We start from the raw sequence: 23543 nt of genomic DNA on the forward strand, positions 1-23543 counted from the left end.
CCTCCAAACATGATTGTTAACTGAATGCCAACTGTTTCTTCTCACTTTTTTTTTTCAGTAGTATGTTAGGGATTGTGTCCTTATGGGTGACCTATAACCATAACATTAATTTGGTTTTATATCCAAGGATTTTTATTTTTTTTCAATACTAGAGGTATATTGTGCAAGAAATTAAATTGCTGCTTCTATTTTGTGTGTGTTTTATAGCAATTTTTTCAGCTCTGCTAATAGTGGAAGGGGAAGAAACAAAGCAATGCTGCAGGCACTGACTGGACTACAGTTTCAGCTCAGAGGAAAGCTACAGGATCAAGAGTGGACAGACAAGCACCCTCGAGAAGAAGCCCATGTGCATTATTCACAGTGTCATATGTCAGTTTCACAGTATCCTGGGTTCAATGGATTTTTTCCGGTGGGAACACACTTTTCATCAGACAAAGCTCCAGCGATCTCAGAGGTACCAATATTACCAACAGATATTTACAAAGCAGATTTCTGAATTCTGTGTTATCTGCAGAAAGCTATTCTTAATCGCAACGTAATCAGCTCATTTTGAAGTGCATCTAAATGATATCCAGGAAGGAGGTGAGGGGTGAAGCTGCTGGAGTTAACATGTTCTAAAAAATACGTAGGGCTCAAGCAAGCAAATGCCGGGGTATTGATTAAGTCTTGTCCCAAGTTTTGTCCCCATTCTGCCTCAAAACTTGCTCCTTGAATTATTAATCTTAAGATCAACTCTCTAATGATCTAGGGCTGACAACTTACACTCCAGTGGAATGTCTCCGGAGTTTTCTGCCCACATCATGCCATATTTCCAGGCAGCAGCCAGGCTGAGGTCCAGCTGGGTGTGAGCAGGAACAGGGCCCAACGGCTCCATGTTTGCTCCCTCGTCCCATGGCAGAGCAGGCAACTTCTCATGACATGGGGAGAGAGGATGCTGCCTCCTGGTAAATCTGTGCCTGGCAGATGTGTTTTTAGCATCAGCCATTTGGCAATACGTATTTTCCATGCACTGCTGTTGACAACCTGGGGCAGTCCTGGACTGTGGTCTTTCAGCTCCAAGGACAAGCAGTGGGGAAGTGGTTTGGTACAGTGGCCACAGTGTTGGGGGCAACATCGCACAGGCTGCCCACTCCTCAGACTCAGCAGGGCCTGCACAGGGGTGCAGAGCAGCTGCCCATCAGCCACACCATCTCTTGTGAGCTGTGCATTGCAGAACAGATGCTTAAAAGCCATCACTGAACAGAACAGATAATGCCACCATATTTCTCTCTATTTGAATGTGAAGTAACTGTGGTATTTCAGATACCACATGGTGGCAGCTGTTGATAAAGGCTGATACAAGTTTGTTTTTCATTTTTAAAACAGGAATGGTTAATTGCAGTGAGTGGAGCAGCCAGGTAGCCATTTCAGAGCTACTACATCAGGAATGTTCTGATAGCTTGGAATCCGATCCACTGATCCTTTCTTTCTCATTTAGCAGTGGGAAGGAAAATAAAAAGATAAGTAGAGATTCAGCTACTTTCCAAACTCTGAATCCAACAATGAATATTTTAAACCTTTCTTTGACTGTTAATAAACTCTCCCTCCAGTTCTTGCCACTCCCTTTCTCTTCTGGGCTCCCTCTTCTCTCCTGTTCCTCCAGTATTCCTCACTGTAGCCTGGGGAAAAGGAGTTTAAGAAAAATAATAAAGTTTTTATTTATTCCTTACAGCTTTTCTGCCCCTGTGGGCATTTGTCTGCCTGTCTGGCAAATGTGCTGTAATGAGTCTGCTCTCTGCCATACACACAGGTATCATCCTATCAATCAGTGAGAGGAAATGCTGAGTATGGTGAGCGCTAACAAGCACTCAGAGGGGTCAGTACACCAGTGTACTACAGTGACATGCTACTTTCCCTACAGGCTGCTTTAATTGGGGGAACATAAATGAGGCAGCTTGTGGCTGGCGCCATGTCTTCTTGCCAATCTCCCCACTTTGGCAAACTGATCCCCTCTACTTCAACTTTCAGGGCAGCGCTAACCCTCCTCTCGCTCCTGCTGGAAGGCAAGTCCCTCTCAACCCCTTTGGAGTCTTTGGGTTACCTGGGGCAGGTGGTGCTGCTGGAGGAGCTCACTTGCAGAGGCTAGCAGGTGATCAAAATGTGCAGAAGAGCCTGTGGGGATAGCACTTCTTTGCAGGTTGGAAATCACAAGGAAAAGAGAAGTGGGAAAAGGTGGAGAAAAAGTAAAGATATGGCTGAGGAAAAGTAAAGAAAGGGGGGGATGGGAAAGGGAAATAGGAGAGAGAAACTGGAAGGACTGAGGAAAAATGGTGAGAAACCAAGTAAGAGAGGAGAGAGAGAGAAAAAAAAGAAGTAATGACAAAAAAGATGTGGAAAGTAATATATTACTGGACCGAAATACTAAAGTAGAAAAAAAAAATAGAGAAAGATAAAAATATTCCTGTGCAGAAGTCAGGGCAGACAGGATGCAACATCTCCAAAAGGTCTCAAAGAAGATCAGGTCACCAGAGGAATATTTCAAAGGCAGGTTTCAGGTTTTAGACAAGAAATCATGCCCAATTCATAATTAAGTAGCAGTGTTTTAAGTTATATTCCTATAGACAGGTTGACTTCTAGACATGATTTCTTTTCACCCATTTGTGGGCTGACAGCACTCCATTAAGGACTGACTGTCATTGCTCTGTAGCAAGACTCATGATTGAGTAAATTTGCTACCGGAGGCTTCACAGGAAATCCAATCTGTCCTTTGTTGGCTGTCTGGAAGTTGAAAAGAGATTTGTTGGGAAGAATAGAGGAATTATGTTATAAAGTCTAAGGTGGGAACTTGGGGTTAACAGAATGTAAGGACAGACCATTATACCTTTCTGAAAGTCCCACGTTTTCTTTGCATGCACAGAAGTTCTGGTGTGGATAGGTGTAGCACATTTGCATGGCAATCAAATTAAAGAAAAAAATCTTAAAACAGTTTTTCATTGCCCAGAGCAAGCACTAATGAGGAATGTGTCTTGAGTGAAGAGTTACCATAAAACACCATTGAGAATGCTGTCTTTGGGATCAAGGATTTGGAAAGGTAGCGAGAAGGGGTTAGTTTGGTATTTTAGAAAAACAGTAGCAAAGGCCTAAGAAAGAGAATTCAAAGCCTGAGGCTTCATGCTGAGGCCTGTTTTTGTGACACAAAGCCTGGATCCAGATTAATTTCTGTATTGATCAAGGAGAGTCACATATACTCTCCAGGAAGACAGGTTAACCTATAGAAATACCAGAGGCAGTAAAAGAGCTACCAGATTTTCTCTGGCAGTATTTGTAAGCCCTGAAAACTAAGAAACTTTTGCTTTCGAAAACATCTGGATTGGAGATTTTGAAAGAAAATCCAGAGGAAAGTAGGATGGCATTTGTAACTCAAAAAGTGTGACTTCTGCTCTTGAATAAATGCCTGATGAGGTGAAGTGCAATGTGTAGTGAGAAATGCCATCCTTCGGTCAGTGGGCAAAGGCCAGGTTCCTACTCTCTGTGTTTACACCCTGCTGCTCTTTTGTCTGGAGTGTTGGAGTATCTTAGTCAAAGTTCAGCTTAGATAATGGCTAGGGACACCCTTAGAAGGAAAGTTTATTATCTTTAGGAATAGCTTTTATCACATATTAATTTTGGTGGAAATTTTAGTTTCTTTATTCTTCAAGCAATCAATCAAAGCAAACTAATTATTTAGCATTTCAGGTTGCCACTTATCTTGTTCCATCTCTCATTCTTTGATGGATACATCTGAGTGGAGGCTGAATTATTTAATTAATATATATATTCCTTCTCCAGCCTCCCTCTTCTCCACTGCGTGCCTCTGCTGTCAGTGATAGACTCTATAATTGCGAGTTCAGGATTGTGCATGTCCTTTGTAAAGACCATTGGTGACTTTTAGGTAAAAAGAACAATATTATATTATAGTAATTATCATCGCTAAAGACAGAAATAATCATTAAAATACAAATATTCAAAACAAGATATATTCCCTGGTGACAATGTGTTATGACTGGAAGAACACTGTTGTTATGGGAGTATTTTTAAAGAGTTAACAGGTTATTCATCATAAATAGCAAAAGAATGGCTGATATGGGACTTGCTTAACAAAGAATGAAAGATAATGTGGCTTATGGAAAACTGATTTTGTCAAACTAACTTTGTATCTGTTTTGATCCAATTTCAAGTTTGGTTGATAGATGTAAGATAATTAATATAATATAGTCAGACTTCTTCAAGGTGTTTGATTAGCACCCATGACAATTAACTTTCCATGCAATAATAGGATTAATAAACTAAATAACTGACAGATGTGAAAATGGATTTGGAAATGGGGGATCATTGCTGTTTTCGATGTAGTCCTTTGGAGCAGCACAGGAATGAGTTCTTGGCCCAGTGCTACATAAATATATTACCGACTAATTTAAACAGTTTACATGTGTAAGTGACTTCTTTGCTGAAGGAGTGGAAAAGAGTGCAGAAAAGTGACACCGGTATAGAATAGCATGGGCTTTTCAAACTGTCAAACTGTGTGTACAACTAAATAATGTGTATCTTAATGAGAAGTACAAAAACTGCACCTCCAGGAAATGAAAAGCTCTATCAGGCCATAAGAAGATAGAGGAATTTATCCTGGGAACTTGTAACTTTGTCAAAGGCTTGGGAGTCAGAGACCTTGATCAACTGGAAATGAGCTGCCAAAGCAGCATTGCAGCAAAATAATTAATCAAATTTGTATATCTAAAAATGTATATAAATAAATAAATAAATACATAAATAATCCTTGAATAGGAGCAGGGATACTGGCTCACCTGTGTATTTGGGGCTGGTCTGACCATTACTGGCTGCTGTGTCAGTTCAGATCTCCCCAGATCCAGCAGGAAACTGGTAAGAAGGTAAGGACTAGACAAAGAGTCCAGCAAATTATTAAAGTATGAAAAGATCTAAATTATTATGAAAGATTTGGGGAGCACCATCTGTTTAACTAGTGTAAAACGAAGTTTAAAGGCGACCTGCAGAATATCCACCAACAGCTGTAGAGATAGCAAAACAGTCCCTGGATAAGAATCTTTTCACTAGATTTCAGGCACCTACAAGGTAGGTATTTGATAATACTTTCCCATAGCTCCTAGTGAGGTCAGAGTGATGCTTGCTTGCATATACTGGGAAAAGTTCTGCATAAGGGTCTGTCTGTTAACCAGTTTAAAATCCCCATCCTACTACGATCTTCTGTATGAGTGGATAGGGAGAATAATACTATTGCAATGACCTGAGACACTGAGGAAGCTTGGAGATAAGCTTCTCACAATCGTGTCTATAAATGGCTACATTTCTTTTGGAAATAGTTGTTTTAAAGCTGCTGGGGCTTACTTTTAATACTTACTCTTTCAGAACCTTTCTGCAGGCAAATTTTGTATTTAAAAACAGAACAGGTCCAGTCTGGACATTGCTAGGAGAGAAGTCATGGCTTTTTTTTAAAGTATTCTGAAAGTCACAAATACCTGTTATACTTAAAAGTTCTGTGCTGCCTTCCTTATACTTTCTGTGTAGGTAATCTCATCTACCCAGTGTCCTCTACAGTGATTTATTTCCAGTTCCTTTTCTGATGTCTTCTGTCAGTTGCAGTGACTCCCCACATTTCATACAACAATGCAAACACTTCCTAAAGCCAATTTGTTTTTTCGCTTTTGGATAGGCACATCATTGGATAGATTTTTTGACAGATTAGGAGACAGTATGAAAGCAAGAACAGAATGTCAGTGTCTTACTACTCCCACAAATCTGTATAATTTAAAAGCATGAAGATGCACTATATATCTAAGAAGATCCTTTTTGGATCCATGTATATATCTCATCTGCCTCTGTAGGCTCTGTGATACCATCTTAGGGCTTTGCTCCAGGTCACAACTCCTGTGTAAATGACATTAGCAACACACAGTAACATAAGAATACTTAAGTTAGAATAGGTCAGCCCTCCATATTGCTCAATAATCTGTTTCAGAATGCCTTCCTTGGGATCTCCCCTATCTCTGAAACAAGTGTCTAAATCTGAACTAGATGCCTTAGTGACTTTTTGTAGGCAGTGGGGCAAGGAGGCCCTTTTAAGACCCAGTTTATCTGGCTTATGTTAGGCATTTACTTTCAAGTAAGATGGATCACACCCTCAAAGTGCTTTTTTTCTCCCTGTTGACCGAAAAAAAAGTCTAGATAATTAGCTTGAGTGTAGGCATCTTCATTTTATCATACACACAAAGTCAAGTGAATTCCACCTCTATGTCTTTTGCTTCAGAGAAAGGATAGAAGTCTCAAAACTTCTTGATTCCACTTTAAAATTAGTTTATGAGCCGATGCTTGAGGGTTAAAATTTATTTTTATGTCCAATTACCACCAATGAAGTAATTGAGGTTATTACGCTTTTTAGTGAACTGTTTGCTGAAGCAGTTTCTAGCAGCACAATTGTTTCTGTGTTTCCTGAATTCACATAGATTGTTTCATGGCAATCATTTGAAATACGTCACTTTTTAGTTCTATGGACTATTATTTTTTTAATGTAATACTTCCATTTATTGATATTAATAAAATCCTTATATTTGGTATTAATATTTATATAATGAGAAAGATTATATAGAAGAAAGGTGGAAATGAGGTAAAAGGGTTCAGAAATAACAGGGAATAGGGAAATGGGAAGGAGACCAAAAAATGTTTTGGAAGATCTGGAAAGAGGAGGAGCAGAATGGAGACCAAAAGATAGAAAACAGAAAGGGCTTCTTCAAATACATTGCAGGTAAAGCCAACACTAGAGGCAATGTAGGCCCACTGATGAATGAGGTGGGGGTCCTGGAGACAGAGGATAAAAAGAAGGCGGAGTTACTGAATGCCTTCTTTGCCTCTGTCTATACTGTTGGAGGCTGTCCTGAGGAGCCCCGGACCCCTGAGGCCTCAGAAGAAGTCAGGATAGAGGAGGAATCTGTCTTGGTTGATGAGGGCTGGGTCAGGGACCAATTAAGCAACCTGGACGTCCATAAATCCATGGGCCCTGATGGGATGCACCCGCGGTGCTGAGGGAGCTGGCGGAAGTCATTGCTAGGCCACTCTCCATCATCTTTGCTAAGTCGTGGGCAACGGGAGAGGTGCCTGAGGACTGGAGGAAAGCAAATGTCACTCCAGTCTTCAAAAAGGGCAAGAAGGAGGACCCGGGTAACTATAGACCGGTCAGCCTCACCTCCATCCCCGGAAAGGTGATGGAACAACTTGTTCTTGGTGCTGTCTCTAGGCACATCAAGGATAGGGGGATCATTAGGGGCACTCAGCATGGCTTCACCAACGGGAAGTCTTGCTCAACCAACTTGATAGCCTTTTATGAGGATGTTACCCGGTGGATAGATGATGGTAAAGCTGTGGATGTGGTCTATCTCGATTTCAGTAAAGCGTTTGACACGGTCTCCCACAGCATCCTCGCAGCTAAACTGGGGAAGTGTGGTCTGGATGATCGGGTAGTGAGGTGGATTGTGAACTGGCTGAAGGAAAGAAGCCAGAGAGTAGTGGTCAGCGGGACAGAGTCCAGTTGGAGGTCTGTGTCTAGCGGAGTTCCGCAAGGGTCGGTTCTGGGACCACTTCTATTCAATATATTCATTAATGACTTGGATGAGGGATTAGAGTGCGCTGTCAGCAAGTTCGCTGATGACACAAAACTGGGAGGAGTGGCTGATGTGCCGGAAGGCTGCGCAGCCATTCAGAGAGACCTGGACAGGCTGGAGAGTTGGGCGGGGAGAAATTTAATGAAATATAACAAGGGCAAGTGTAGAGTCCTGCATCTGGGCAAGAACAACCCCATGTACCAGTACAAGTTGGGGACAGAGCTGTTGGAGACCAGCGTAGGGGAAAGGGACCTGGGGGTCCTAGTCGACAACAGGATGACCATGAGCCAGCAGTGTGCCCTTGTGGCCAAGAAGGCCAATGGCATCCTGGGGTGTATTAGAAGGGGTGTGGTCAGCAGGTCGAGAGAGGTTCTCCTCCCCCTCTACTCTGCCCTGGTGAGGCCGCATCTGGAGTATTGTGTCCAGTTCTGGGCCCCTCAGTTCAAGAAGGACAGGGAACTGCTAGAGAGAGTCCAGCGCAGAGCCACGAAGATGATTAAGGGAGTGGAACATCTCCCTTATGAGGAGAGGCTGAGGGAGCTGGGTCTCTTTAGCTTAGAGAAGAGGAGACTGAGGGGTGACCTCATTAATGTTTATAAATATGGAAAGGGCAAGTGTCAAGAGGATGGAGCCAGGCTCTTCTCAGTGACATCCCTTGACAGGACAAGGGGCAATGGGTGCAAGCTGGAGCACAGGAGGTTCCACTTAAATATGAGGAAAAACTTCTTTACGGTGAGGGTGACTGAACACTGGAACAGGCTGCCCAGAGAGGTTGTGGAGTCTCCTTCTCTGGAGACATTCAAAACCCGCCTGGACGCGTTCCTGTGTGATATGGTCTAGGCAATCCTGCCCCGGCAGGGGGATTGGACTAGATGATCTTTCGAAGTCCTTTCCAATCCCTAACATTCTGTGATTCTGTGATTCTGTGATAGGGGTAAGTGGGAAATAAATAGAGAGATCTGTGTAGGATCCTCAGGCTCACTCATTATTTTGTAGACTTTTATAATATGTCTTCTTTTCTGCTCCTTTTCAAACTTCACAGACTTCATCTTTTTAACCTTACAGTGTGTAAAGTCCGCAGTCTCCATTCTTGCTCCCATATACCTCATCATTTTTTGTCATTTTTTAGACCTTTTTATTTTTGCTATGTCTATTCTTACACACACCTCTTCATATCTGAGCACAGCTGTTGACCTACTTCTGCGTGATAATTCCTGTAGCATGGAAATCACTGATGTTGCTGCTACTGAGAGTAAGTTCAGCAGGTCCATCACCTTCATCAGTTGAAGAAACCATTAATGCTGGATCAAAATTAAAATTGCAGGTCACAACCCTCTAAGGACTTGAAGCTGTCCACTGTTAGGAAGGTTCAGTCTAAAGTTTGTTGTGATTCTTTGTATGAAGGAGGCCAAGAAGTGTGGAAGACAGGTCTAAGAAGAAAAATAGTCATGCCTTAATCACAGGTTCTCCTGATTTCTTCCCATGTATTCTCAGCTCAGAGCCCTGAGCAGCAGTGAGAAGTCTGTCCACACTTGTATACCCAGGACGTGTCCAGTCAGTCATCCGCTCAGCGACTCTTAAAAGAGTTCTTGACACAGTTTTGACCATGCCAACTAGTACTTTCCCTCAGTGAGGTTTGGAAGTTACAAGGTCCTGGGACATTTCATAATTGGCATTTTGCAAATTGTTGTGTTCCTGTAGTTGGTAAAGAATGTACTGACAAAAATGTGGGCTCTTCCGTGACTTCTGGGCTCAGTGCCCACTGCCATTCCCAAGCATATCAATTTTATGAATAAAATTATAGCTTGAGAGGGTTCTGTAAAACTTCTCTTTTGACAGCCATGTGCTGTTCAGTGTATATTTCAAAATGGGTGGTGCAAATAGGGGCAGAACCCATTTGCAAGAAGGGATAAGAAATTTTTAATTTTTTTTCCATGGGGAATATTAAAAGGTCCCAACTGGAATTAACAAAGTTTTTGCAATTGTAAAGTAGAGAATGGTAGTGCAAACACTGCTGTCCCTACCTTGAGGGTGTGCAGGCTTTTCCAGTGTTAATGAAAGAAGGCTCAGTTTCTTGTCACCTGCAATAGAGGAAACGGATCAGCTCCACAGACTTTCAAAGCAGATCAGCATTTTTTGAAATGCTGGCCCAGGGTTAAAAGCATAACAGGACTCCTATCTTCATATCGACTTCAGTGGAAAGGTAGGAACCATGATGGGAGTTAGGAGTCCAATGTAAGTCTATACCTGACTTGACACTCATACTACTCCTGAACTGACAAATGGCAGCCAAGCAAGAAGTAGTCAAGCTGAAGGGTCACTAGGGAAAAAAGAGCTTTGAAACAGCAGTGCTAGTCTCTATGACAAGGGGTGTAGTAATTGAATTTTGAAGAGACCTGACAGTTAAGATATTAAGTATTATGCACTGCATTAGTAATTACATAACAGATTATATTAATGATTCTTATGCAAGTGTTTGTTAAACCTGTAATTCAGATTTAATGAATAACCAATGGCCTTTGTTATAAGAAGAAAACTCACACTTCATTTGTGAGATTGATCTTATTTAAAGCAAAAATTCTCTCTCTGAATTGCTGGTGGTATTCAGCCTAAATTAGCATCTGCTGAAGCGAGCAGTTGAGCTTCGTCTGACATTTATTAGGATAAATGCATAAAGGCTGTGCTGTGGCAATACCATTTAATTGTCAGGGCAATTAGTTGCCACTTTGGATATCAGAATTGTCACTGAGTTTAAAAAAAAAATTAAGGGAAGAAGCTGTTTGTTGTTATGAAGATCCAGCAGAAATGGTTTCGTTTTTAACTGGCAATTGTGTCTGAATTTTATATTGCTCATAAAAGTGAGAATCTGATGGCATGGACTGGACCCAGGCATAACAGGGAAAAAGTAATCATTTTAACAGTGGTTGGTCTACTTCTCGTGACTTCAAACCAATTCTGACTTTTATAAAAATATGTAAACTACTTGATGCTAGGGGCAAAGTTCCTATAGTGTTTATGGTTCCCATACCTCCCTAGAAAAATCAAGAGTATTTATTTTCTTTTCAACTGTATTAATATATTAAAAATAAAAAACCCTTGTGTCCTCATGAATTATTCTGTAAGCCTTAGTTCATTTGCTCTGCAGTTTATGTAGATCTCCTTAAGCAAATCAGAATTGCAAGTTATCCTGCAGTTTGACTCATCTCTTACTATAAGAGCTTTCTTATTTTCAAAAATATTCATATGGTTTTATTCTTCCAATACACAAGTAAACTGGCCATTGTATGAAGGACTCCTCTGCAACTGCCCTCATTTATTGCTTTTTGTTCTTAAATGTTTTCTAAAGATCTTTGCAATCAATGTTGCTTATCTGCCATGTAAAGTTAACATAGCAGAGCCAGAAAAAATCTGGCGTGGAAATGGGAGTCCATTTAGCTCAGGGCTCTCATTACAAGTGCAGTGTCTGGAAGCCTATACTCTGGCAGCTTGTACAATGGCTGGCCTTTGGATTAATATAGGAATGCAGAGCTACAAGACCCTTAATCTTCATAAAGAATGACAACCATCTCTAAATATCTTGAGTCTCTGTGTTGTGTGTTCATCCCGTCTTTCTCCCCTCCTCACCAAAGTGGGATTTATTGGTTCCAAATCTGTCCAGATCAGCTTCTACAGCCTGTCTTTTTTCATGTGTTGGGCATTTCTGTAGCTGGACAGATCAAAGAAGGTAATTAGGTGATTCTCTTCTTTATAAAGGGGGAATTTTAAATCAAACTCTAGAAAGAAGATACTGAGATTTTTATTTTGGATATGGTGGAGACCTCTGGGCTGTGTTGTGATCCAGCTGTATAGAGGGAGAATTTTGCTATCTTGGCTGCCATTTACTAGCCTTGCAATAGTGCTAATGCATCTCAAACATTCATTCAAAACTATTTCCAACCATCCCCAAAAGTTCAATATGTTTTTACCATGAGGCAGATGATCCTGTCTAATTAAGTGTCCTGTCTACTTTGTGAGCAGTGCCACACCCTGTGAGGTAGTGCCACTACCCAGACAGGGTAGGGTTCATTTAAAGATATATTATAATTGAATTAGCTTCTGTACATTGTTTTCTGAGCAAAGATCTAGGACCTGTGGAGGCTAGCACTTCAAAACTTGGGAAAGCAATACTTTTCAGAGGCAAGACATAAAAAATATCTGCTACAAAACCCAGACTGAATCCTTGCAATTTATAGATCAATTGATTTCAGGTTAACTTCTTTTGTTGGAGTGAGAGACAAAGAGATTGAAATAAATGGAAACTCCAGATAGCCTCTACAGGTAGTTGAAATCAAACTGAAATATGATGGAAATAGTGTCAAGTTGTCATGATTTATCTGTGATTACCTGCAGTCCAGCAAAACAACAGAGGCTGAAGCCAATCTGATTCAAGATATCACCCATTTTTTCCGTATTTTGAAGGTTTGGAGCTGAACAGACCATTTTCTTGGTACTCTGGAGTGCTGCAATTTGTAACCCATACAAGTTGAGGTATCTCTCTGTATCTCCATCATGGTGTTTCTGCTCCTTTTATTGTCAAACCTGTTTCTTCTGAACCCTTATTGATCTCCGGCATGTTGTGATCTTGACTACACCATCTTTCCTCATACTGATTGCTGTTATACCCACTCTCAAGAAAATTATTTATTTGTGAACTTAAATACAAAGCAGTCTTTAACAACCCTCCTGAGTAATCAGCTTTACTTATTAAAGTATTAATCTTTCTTTTCTTTTGTGGAGTTCTTATCTGTCAAAATATAAGGGCCAGATTTTGGAAATATGCAACCATTGATGCTCATTTCCAAATCTCTGTAGCATCTTCTTGTACTGTTTTGAAAAAGACCGTTTAGTCATTCTCTGGTATTTCCTGAAATACATTTTTCCAGAAATATCCACATGGATATTGTCAACAGAAACCTGTGGCCAGCCTTGGGCTTGATTTCTCCACTAGTTGGAAGGAAACAAAAAAAGCTAAGTGTGTCACTTCCATTCTGGGTCTCTTTAGCTATACTTCATATGTCCTGCTATGTGAGTTTTTGATTAGTAAAACATGATGTAAATCTTTCATATATGCCTCTGAGAAGAGGATACAAACAGCTCTTTATAACTGACGTCAAGCAATTTTTGCTTTGACGGAATTTTAGGACATTCCAGTTTTATCTCAGAAGTCAAATGTACACCCTAAAACAGAAAGCATCATCAGTTTGGGGCATTGTATCGTACGCTGTAGAGGCAGATACTCAAAATGCGGTGAAAATTAGGTGATTCATTGCCCATCAAACGCAAATACAAAATAAACCACTAACAACTCAGCATGGATAAAGTAACACAAAAGTTCTCTTCCACAAATTCAGTTGCCTGCTGTTCAAATCTGGCATATCAAAACATAGCTTTGGTCCCCATGACAGTTTTCACCTATAAATGGGCATATTTGTCCTTTCTTCGGAGAAAGCTCTTTAAATGCAATAATATGCATCCGTGGGATTGCTTAAATTTCACAAAGCATTTGGTAATGGAGAAAAGTGTAACAGATGATAGAAATGGCTTTGGTGTTCCTCAAAGGAGAATACCTGTTGTGAATGGCAGCAACTTTTTCTAGTGTCCATAAACCTAAAGGAAGAAAAAATACTGTTATTCTACAGCCATGATCGTTCTCAAAGCAATGCGACCTGCAGAGGTTGTCAGGAGAGCAAAAAGCCCACAATAACCCCCACACCTCTAGCATTCCACATTCCGCTTTTTTCACCCAGGGCTGCATATTTATTTTGAAATTAATTTGGTACATGCAGTGTACATTTGCCAAGTTTTTTTTCCTATTTAAATCTTGAGTTCCAAAGCTATGTTTTAATCCTATTACTGCTAATTGAGTGAAGTCTGCAGTCTTTTTGAGTTAGGTGAAGTTCAAGTTGTAATTGGTATCAAAGAAAGGCACAATGCAAGAACTGAATATTAATATTTAACTCTTGCCATTTTATTATTTCCACTTGAAAATCACAGCAGTGGTTAAAAGACCTTTTTATGAGTTCATGAGGGTAGTGAATTGGAGACTGTGGGATGAGATTTTTCATTCATGCAGCAAGATTAACAAAAATTGCTTTGTAAGAAGTGTAAATGAAATATTATACTGGTGCCCAGTAGTACTGGTTATAGCTACAGGTCTCTCCATATTCCCATTATGAAATTTTGCCTGTAGGTTAAGTTAAGGCACTGTAAAATTTTGCTCAAGGCTAATATAGCATACAAGATTCTAACCCAGGAGCTATTTTGTTTCAAATCTTCCATTTAGCCTTTTGCAGATAACTGGAAATTGTGCCAGTTTTGGATGATGTTTTGGATTTGAGTACTTTTTAAATGACTGGTTTTAAAGCAGAACGTCTCATAAGATATGCACACAAAGGTGGATTAATTGCTTATGACTGAAAATAAGGACAAAGACCACCCAGGACAAAGACCACCCCTTTGATATCAGATCCCTAAATAAGTACATTTGTTTGCCTAAAATAAGTTGTTCAAAGACACAAATGGTTAATTTGTTCAAAGGTCAAAGAAATTAAAAGGAAAATGGCCATCTACTTGATGGCTTTGGAAATAATTGTTCCCCCCGATTAAGGAATATTTGGAAAACCAGTTAACAAAGAATTTCTGTAAGTTTTATTTTCTCTATTATCCTGATTTCTTTCGCTGGGAATTACAGGCTCTAGCTTTAATCATACCCATAGTGCAAATTCACTATTATACCTTTGGGACTGCTATGATCAATCATTTGAGATCAACTAGATAGATAGACACTGCCACACAGAAATCATTCCAGCAATATAGTAGTAGCAACTATATTTCTCAGAACTATATCTTGCTGAAATGTCATGAATACCAGAAAAAAAAGATGTGTCTGAGAGGAAGAGAAATGGTAAGTAGTAATGCTGGAAGTCAGAGTAAACAAGTAAAGAGATCAAAAGATAGACGGGAAACAAAGAAGAGATGAAAAATTAGGCAGAGAGAAAAACATCGAAAACAGCAGAGCAAAAAGGACACAGCTGGAAATACTGTATCTCCATCATTCACTTTATGTTAGATATGATAAAATGTAATAATCGTTGCTTATTTTTTCTACTGAAATTTTTGTCCATCCCATGAACATTGCAGATGATAGTCTAAACAAGTCATTTGGCCAAAATGTATAACTAGCAATGGTAGCAAAGCTGGTTCTGGAGTGAGATATTTGAGTCTAAACTGTTGCTCTCTGCACTGTGATTTCAGACCAATGTACAGATAATCAAAGGTTTGTCTATCTATATGCCAATTTTTCCATCAACATTTTGTGTTAATTTACTGCAGTTTGCTGTATTGAAAGACCTTGCAAGGTTGGACCAAAACTACGGTCCATGCAGGTCTAGTAACTTTGTGGGGTGCATTAATATGACTGTAGTCATAGACAATTCCTTATGCAGAACAGATCGCAATTGCTTTCCAAAGCAAATAGGAAGATTTGGCTTTTGTGGGTTTTTTTTTGGCAAAAGATTACGAAACTACAACTGGATGGGAACCACATGATAAACATAAGCTTGCAACTTTCATTAGGGCTGTTACGAATCATTAACATATTTCCAAAGAACAGACTCCGTATTTTCTTCATATCTAAATGATAAATTATTGATCTGTGTCTTGCCTTCCTAATATTGAAAGAGGCAGATTACAGTTACAGGCCAAAGGGTGTGAATAATTATATAGATGAGCTATTCATAAAATTGAATGTTGCTACTTTCTGACTACTAAGCTCCAACTGACTTAGTGAGAATTTTGCCTTGAAAAATGCCTTGAAAATTTTGCCTTGAAAAATTCAGTGGGACTGAATACAAATAAGCAATGTCATCCACTTTGTGACACAGAAAATGTGGATTTTGTGGCTTATGTGGTAGTATTAATAGTTAAGAGACATTTCATACAAAGTGCTTGAAGCATCATCCAGCTCATTCAAACTCCAAACTTAGTCCTGTCTCCAGATTTTTTCTCCAGCTAGTAAAAATGTCAGCAACGTTAGAATACAAACATTCAGTTCATACCTTTTGGGGGTTGGGGCTCAATGTCTCCAGCATCCTTTTCTATCTATGTTAAGCAATTTTCTGTCCCCCACTGACATTTTGACAACATCATATAAATTTTAAAGTTTCACCCTCCACAGTCTCACTGTAAAGAAGGTGTCACATTTTACAGGTGAAAATTTAAGATGCAGACACAAATTCAGCTCCTCATAGCATAAGGCTTTGCTTCCACACATACCTAAATGGTTCTATTTTTTTAGTCATTTAAATAATAGCTGTCTAATTAAAGTTAGTTGCCCAAGTCACCCTCTGTGATGAATGGTAAGAGATAGGCACCTCCAGAGGAATTAAAAAAAAAAAAAAAAGAAAATCCTGCCTTTATATGAAGTCTCTCAGAGGTATCTGCAATTGATTCACTTTCTGGAGGTCCTTTCTCTTGCTATTGTCAAAAAGGCAGACTTTTTCTTAACTTAGACTAGAAAACCATCTCTTAGAGATGAATGTCACTTGTGATGAATGCTCAAAATTATCCAGGGACCCATGTTCAGGTAGGAAATTGCACCAGACTCTTTGAAGTCTTTGTGTAGCAGGTAGCCACTGAGCCATTCTTGTTGCAACCCAGGTGATCTTCCTCCATAGGCTCAGTCCACTTCTCTTACATCCAAGTGAAGCACGAAGGCTTTTCTCCCCTTCAAGTCAGTAAATACGTACTTCATTCTTTCACAGCAGGATCAGCACCTATTACAACAAATACTGCTCCGCAAATGATGGTGGTATGCTAAAGCTCAGATTTTAGGATAATGATACAGAGAACTTTATGACCTGCCTGACAGTATGCTTGTGACACAGCCTTCTGCTCCTCTGGTGCTGACCACTGCCAGAAGTAGGACAAGATGAACTGCTAAATGTGTTGTCTTCCAATATCTAACACAAAGTATTTCATTTTAGATGCTGTGTGTTAATTATCTGGAGTATTCACAATGTAAAAAAAATTTTCTACAGTAGTTCAGCAATAAAACAAATATAGCTTCCCTGCAGGCTGGCTAAGGATTACCATCTGCAAAGTGAAAGACCTGGGACCAAATCCAAAGCCCTCTGAAAGCAATTTGACTTTATTGAGCTTTACTTTAATTCTACAAAAGCAGCATTTTTAGGGTTACAAGAAGAATTATTCTGTGTTCAAAAAGAAAAACAACTCTGAAAACATTTTGAAAGTATTCCAGCCAGTGATACTTCCAAGACACTTGGTCTGATCAGACACTCTGCTGATTTGTATTTAAATCATTATTTAAAAAGCATGCTATGGAAGGTATTATTTTGGATCATAGGTAATAAAACTTAAGGGGAATCCAGGTCTTTAAAGCCTTGTATCTGTGTGAATAAAATTGACCACACATAAAAGGAAGGAATCCCAAAGAAATCCACAAAACTTTTCCGTACTCTTATTTGAAATCTTTATACCAAGTCAAGTATGTACAGGGCTTCATGTGTACAGGGCTATTTTAAGCACACTTTTGACCAAAAGAAGTGCTGATGACATTTCAGAAGCGATTCCCTCACTGCTGTGCTACAGTTAATGGGCCACTCTTGTGATAACTGCAGTATTGCTTCTAAAAATATGATGGCCCTCTGCAGATAGAAACCTCTTTCTCTTCATTATGCCTATTGATTCAAAAAACAATATTAAAACACTTCTCCACGGAACACGGATTTAGAAGAAATGAGGCTTCACTGGACCGTATTCTCAAAAATGACAAAAGACTAAAAAGAGAATCTACTAGAAGGGGTAGGCCCTTGCCAATCATTTTTTCTTACTATTTGGAATTACTGAATATGTAAATATACATATCACCCCCTCCATGCATACATATATCTGCTTAAAATATCTTCTATATGTATGTGTGAATGTGTGGAAATGTATGTAAAAGTCAAAAAGCTGTGAGGAGTGGCCCATTGTTACTCCATTGTATAAAACACCGTAAATACACATATGAGCAGTCAGTTAGAGCCCCAAATGTCTGCTACCTAAGTCTAATCTCTGGCTGTTCCTAATGGATCAATAACGGTTTCATTACAGAAAAAAGGGTTCCCTCACACACAGCACCTGGTAGTCAAACAAACAAGTATCATATGATTGCTGTTAAGGTGATTGTGATACAGAATTTACTACATTCACACTTTTATTTAAAAAAAGAAAGCTAGTGGCTAGAATTGATCCACTGGTTATTGTTGTAGAAGATAGACATTCAAAATTAAACTCCTAGATCAGATGTGCCTAGATCAGATGCTTAGATGAGGCACATTAAGCGGAGATTCTCAAAAATGCCTACATGACTTAGAAATGCAGTGTCCATGACTTCAGTTAATTAACGAGTGCCAAATTATGCAGCAAACAGGTGAATATATGATTTTCTTCATTCAACAGTAATACCTAAATCTCTGATGTGTCAACAACATTCATGTAGTTAACCTTAACTACACCACCAATTATTTTTTTCTACACTTATTTCTTTCACAGTTGGAAGATGAAAGGGGATTTTCTTTATAGCTTTATGAAGTTCCTCTAAATATAAGCATATTCTTGGTCTCTTATGCAGTTTCCTTGCTGCCATTGTTGGCCATATGCAGCCATTTGGTTCACTGGCTTTCTTTGCAACTCTTAAGTTCATCATGGATGTTAGTTCTTTCAGAAAGTATTTCTGAAATACTCACTGAAAAGGGAATTTTCTGAGGTGAAGTATTATGATGCTCTTCAACAAATATAATATACACATTTAATGCAATGTGTTTCAGTAAGCAAGTCACTATAATTTCCATTATTAGTCAGCAACTAGATTACACAAGACACTCATGGTATGTTTGAATAAATCTTAATACTTCAGAAACTTAATAGTTAGAAAGATTTGAGTTTCCGTTAACCAGCTTGAAAAATCAGTTTAGTGTAGATTAATTCATATCTGATTTTCAAGGGGGTTTTTTTTGGGTTTTTTTTCCCTCCAATATTTTTAATATCAGTGTTTTACTGCATCAAATTTTTTCTCCTATACATACCCTTTCCTAAAACCCTTTCTACCTTTTCTGACTGCTATTTGCTACTTATTAAAAACATTGAAGTTATATTCTCAGTCATATCTTCTCTTACCTTTCAGTTAATGTTAACATTAGAGAGATGTTCCACAAGAATTCTTCACATTATGAGAAAATGCAATGGTATATCAAAATAATATTTGCTTAAAGAGTATTATTACTTCTGTATTGTCTCATCTTCATATCATTGTAGATCACAGAATCACAGAATCACAGAATGTTAGGGACTGGAAGGGACCTCGAAAGATCATCTAGTCCAATCCCCCTGCCGGGGCAGGATTGCCTAGACCATATCACACAGGAACGCGTCCAGGCGGGTTTTGAATGTCTCCAGAGAAGGAGACTCCACAACCTCTCTGGGCAGCCTGTTCCAGTGTTCGGTCACCCTCACCGTAAAGAAGTTTTTCCTCAAATTTAAGTGTAACCTCCAGTGTTCCAGCTTGCACCCGTTGCCCCTTGTCCTGTCAAGGGATGTCACTGAGAAGAGCCTGGCTCCATCCTCTTGACACTTGCCCTTTCCATATTTATAAACATTAATGAGGTCACCCCTCAGTCTCCTCTTCTCTAAGCTAAAGAGACCCAGCTCCCTCAGCCTCTCCTCATAAGGGAGATGTTCCACTCCCTTAATCATCTTCGTGGCTCTGCGCTGGACTCTCTCTAGCAGTTCCCTGTCCTTCTTGAACTGAGGGGCCCAGAACTGGACACAATACTCCAGATGCGGCCTCACCAGGGCAGAGTAGAGGGGGAGGAAAACCTCTCTCGACCTGCTGACCACACCCCTTCTAATACACCCCAGGATGCCATTGGCCTTCTTGGCCACAAGGGCACACTGCTGGCTCATGGTCATCCTGTTGTCCACTAGGACCCCCAGGTCCCTTTCCCCTATGCTTGTCTCCAACAGGTCTGCCCCCAACTTGTACTGGTACATGGGGTTGTTCTTGCCCAGATGCAGGACTCTACACTTGCCCTTGTTATATTTCATTAAATTTCTCCCCGCCCAACTCTCCAGCCTGTCCAGGTCTCTCTGAATGGCTGCACAGCCTTCCGGCACATCAGCCACTCCTCCCAGTTTTGTGTCATCAGCGAACTTGCTGACAGCGCACTCTATTCCCTCATCCAAGTCATTAATGAATATATTGAATAGAACTGGTCCCAGAACCGACCCTTGAGGGACTCCGCTAGACACAGACCTCCAACTGGACTCTGTCCCACTGACCACTACTCTCTGGCTTCTTTCCTTCAGCCAGTTCACAATCCACCTCACTACCCGATCATCCAGACCACACTTCCCCAGTTTAGCTGCGAGGATGCTGTGGGAGACCGTGTCAAACGCTTTACTGAAATCGAGATAGACCACATCCACAGCTTTACCATCATCTATCCACCGGGTAACATCCTCATAAAAGGCTATCAAGTTGGTTGAGCAAGACTTCCCGTTGGTGAAGCCATGCTGAGTGCCCCTAATGATCCCCCTATCCTTGATGTGCCTAGAGACAGCACCAAGAACAAGTTGTTCCATCACCTTTCCGGGGATGGAGGTGAGGCTGACCGGTCTATAGTTACCCGGGTCCTCCTTCCTGCCCTTTTTGAAGACTGGAGTGACATTCGCTTTCCTCCAGTCCTCAGGCACCTCTCCCGTTGCCCACGACTTAGCAAAGATGATGGAGAGTGGCCTAGCAATGACTTCCGCCAGCTCCCTCAGCACCCGCGGGTGCATCCCATCAGGGCCCATGGATTTATGGACATCCAGGTTGCTTAATTGGTCCCTGACCCAGCCCTCATCAACCAAGACAGATTCCTCCTCTATCCTGACTTCTTCTGAGGCCTCAGGGGTCCGGGGCTCCTCAGGACAGCCTCCAACAGTATAGACAGAGGCAAAGAAGGCATTCAGTAACTCCGCCTTCTTTTTATCCTCTGTCTCCAGGGCCCCCACCTCATTCATCAGTGGGCCTACATTGCCTCTAGTGTTGGTTTTACCTGCAATGTATTTGAAGAAGCCCTTTCTGTTGTCCTTGACCTCTCTTGCAAGGTTTAATTCCAAGGAGGCCTTAGCTTTCCTAGTTGCCTCCCTACATCCTCTGACAACAGACTTATATTCCTCCCAAGTGGCCAGCCCCTCCTTCCATGATCTGGACACCCTCTTCTTCCACTTGAGTTTGCCCAGCAGTTCCCTGTTTAACCATGCAGGTCTCCTGGTACCCTTTCTTGACTTCCTACCTGTTGGGATGCTCTGATCTTGAGCTCGGAAGAAGCAGTCCTTGAATGCTAACCAACTATCTTGGGCCCCCTTACCTTCTAGTACCCTGTCCCATGGGATTTCCCCTAGCAATTGCTTGAAAAGGCCAAAGTTGGCCCTCCTGAAGTTCAGGGTTGTGATTCTGCTAGCTATTCTGTTCCTGCCACATGAGATCCTGAACTCTACCATCTCATGGTCACTACAACCAAGGCTGCCCTCAACCTTCACCTCTTCAACCGGACCCTCCTTGTTAGTGAGGATAAGATCCAGCAGCGCTCCTCTCCTAGTTGGCTCATCCACCATTTGCATCAGAAAGTTATCATCAACGCACTGGAGGAACCTCCTGGACTGAGGATGGCTGGCTGAGTAGGCCTCCCAGCAAATATCAGGGTAGTTGAAATCCCCCATGACAACCAGGCCCTGTAATTGCGAGACTGCTCTCAGCTGTCTGTAGAAGGCCTCATCACCCTCCTCATCCTGATCCGGTGGCCTGTAATAGACACCCACAACAGTATCACCCCTGCCAGCCTGCCCCTTAATTCGCACCCACAAACTCTCAACTCGCTCCTGATCCGCCTCTGGACAGATATGTGGTTGTGTAGCTTTTAGCTTGTCTGAGATTCAAGGGATACCCTGGTGACTTCATAACTTCTCTGAAATCAATTCAAGGTTTTGTGTTTTGGGTAAAACCCCTTAAAATCAGATTCAATTAATATATTTGATTTCTGTTTTTGTAAGGAAGTATATCATGGAACTCCAGTGTTTCATGTTATCTCCCATGGGGATAAAGTCTATGGTGCTTCTGCAGGTTGTGTTGTATTAAATAAAAAATAAACTTTTGAATATGCCTCATAGTGAAGCAGTGTTCCAGGAGTGGCATCCATCACTTCCCCAAGGCACCAATATTTGATCTTTTTTTAGCACAGCTTCCTAAAGAAATGTGGCATTTTTTGACTGCAGTTGCCATCTGTTTGCTCATCATCAACCTTTCTTTCCTTCCATCTCAATAGTCCTTGAACTTGCAGGCCAATTTCAACAGAAGTGCCTTGAGGTGTCATGGAGATCCACAGATGGGTAGGGAAAAAAGCATAAATTGTACCACAGGGAAGGAAAGCTCTTAATGACTCCACAGAGTTGTGAGCAAGGGCAGCTGGTGTGTGGGGGCTCTTGGGCTCACGTGGGGCTCTGGCTCAGGAGCCCGTGTCCTGCAAGCTCCCTTCCCAAGCAGCAGATGTGATCGACCCTTGGAAGCTACAGTACAGTGATCATGAGAAACAATCCAAAATAGGGTAACTGGGAGTCCTGGGAAAGAAAGCTTTAAGGGAAGTATAACAGAAATCTACAGGAGACAGCACTGTATCAGTTTCACTATTCATGGACCAGCTTGTTAATATGCAACATTCAAATTATATTGTGTATATGTAACATTGTCATGAGAAGAGGGGCAACTGCTGCGTTTTATTTATCATATTTCTTCAGCTCTCTCATTTCGAGGCTGATCGTCTGTGTCTATTTTTGTACTGCAGGTTATTAAGGTAGTGCAACAAATCAATGCTTTTGACTTGTGTGTTAAATTTTGGACCAGGTTTTGTATTTAGTTGCCATGCTTACAATGTTCCATATGTGAAAATCAACATCCTTTTCCTCTGAAAACTTGAGGTGCCTCATTTACTTCATCAGAGTCCTGTGTAGTGTAGAAAGTTCATGGAAAATGTCATAAGTTCCTCTAATGTGGAAAAGTTAATAATAATAATAATTATTATTCCTGTAATTATGATTCAGGCAAAGATCCTAATCAATGGCAATGTTCTAAAAGTAGAATGGTAGAACTATGCCACTGTTTGAATAAGATATAGTGCTTATTATCTAAGAGAGAGGATCTAAAAATAAGATGCAATTGCAGGGGAAACAACTCAGTTTCTGAATCGCATTACTGAGAGAAGAAAGATGCATTAATGTGACTAGTTTCCAAATCATATAATATTCTTGCTGTATTTAGCAAACAGCTAACTTTGGACTGCAGCATTTTAAATGAATTTAAGAGGAAGATTGATATAATCCTTAATGTATCATATTTATTTTATTGCTGAGAAGATATTTACTTTGTTAGCACTTTGGAAAACCAGGTGATTTTAGCCTAGATGCTCAGTTCGTATAAGGTTCAGATACTCAGACTTAAGTCCACCAGGGCAACATAATTTACATGCAGTTAGGAATTTAGCTGAGAATAACTTGCACTTTTTCTCCAAGTAATTTTGTTGCTGTTTGCACTTTTCTTCAAGTTCAAAGCAATTGCTCTTTTGAGGAATCAGCCCCTATTTCTGTTCTCTGCTGTACTGCGTATCTAGTGCAAGTTCAGATTATATCATGGCTGTTGGAGTCCCTTTATTAAAGTGTTCTGATTTAGGAGTTCAATATTAACCTGTAAGCTGTAATAAGCCTATTCACACATGAATTTCTGTTCGTGCTGATTACTCAGGGAGAAAATCATTTATGTTT

At 40.5% G+C, this 23543-nt stretch overlaps 1 protein-coding gene across 1 annotated transcript in view; it reads left to right on the forward strand.

Moving 5' to 3' along the window:
- Positions 1-253: 253 nt before the first annotated feature.
- TFEC (transcription factor EC) overlaps positions 254-23543 on the forward strand; it is a 105151-nt gene continuing 81861 nt past the window's right edge. Inside the window, exon 1 of the mRNA XM_068401237.1 lies at positions 254-454. Coding sequence (XP_068257338.1) covers positions 254-454 — 201 coding nt within the window. The remainder of the gene's footprint in view (positions 455-23543) is intronic.

Source organism: Nyctibius grandis, chromosome 5 (assembly GCF_013368605.1).
Source record: "Nyctibius grandis isolate bNycGra1 chromosome 5, bNycGra1.pri, whole genome shotgun sequence".
NCBI lineage: Eukaryota > Metazoa > Chordata > Aves > Nyctibiiformes > Nyctibiidae > Nyctibius > Nyctibius grandis.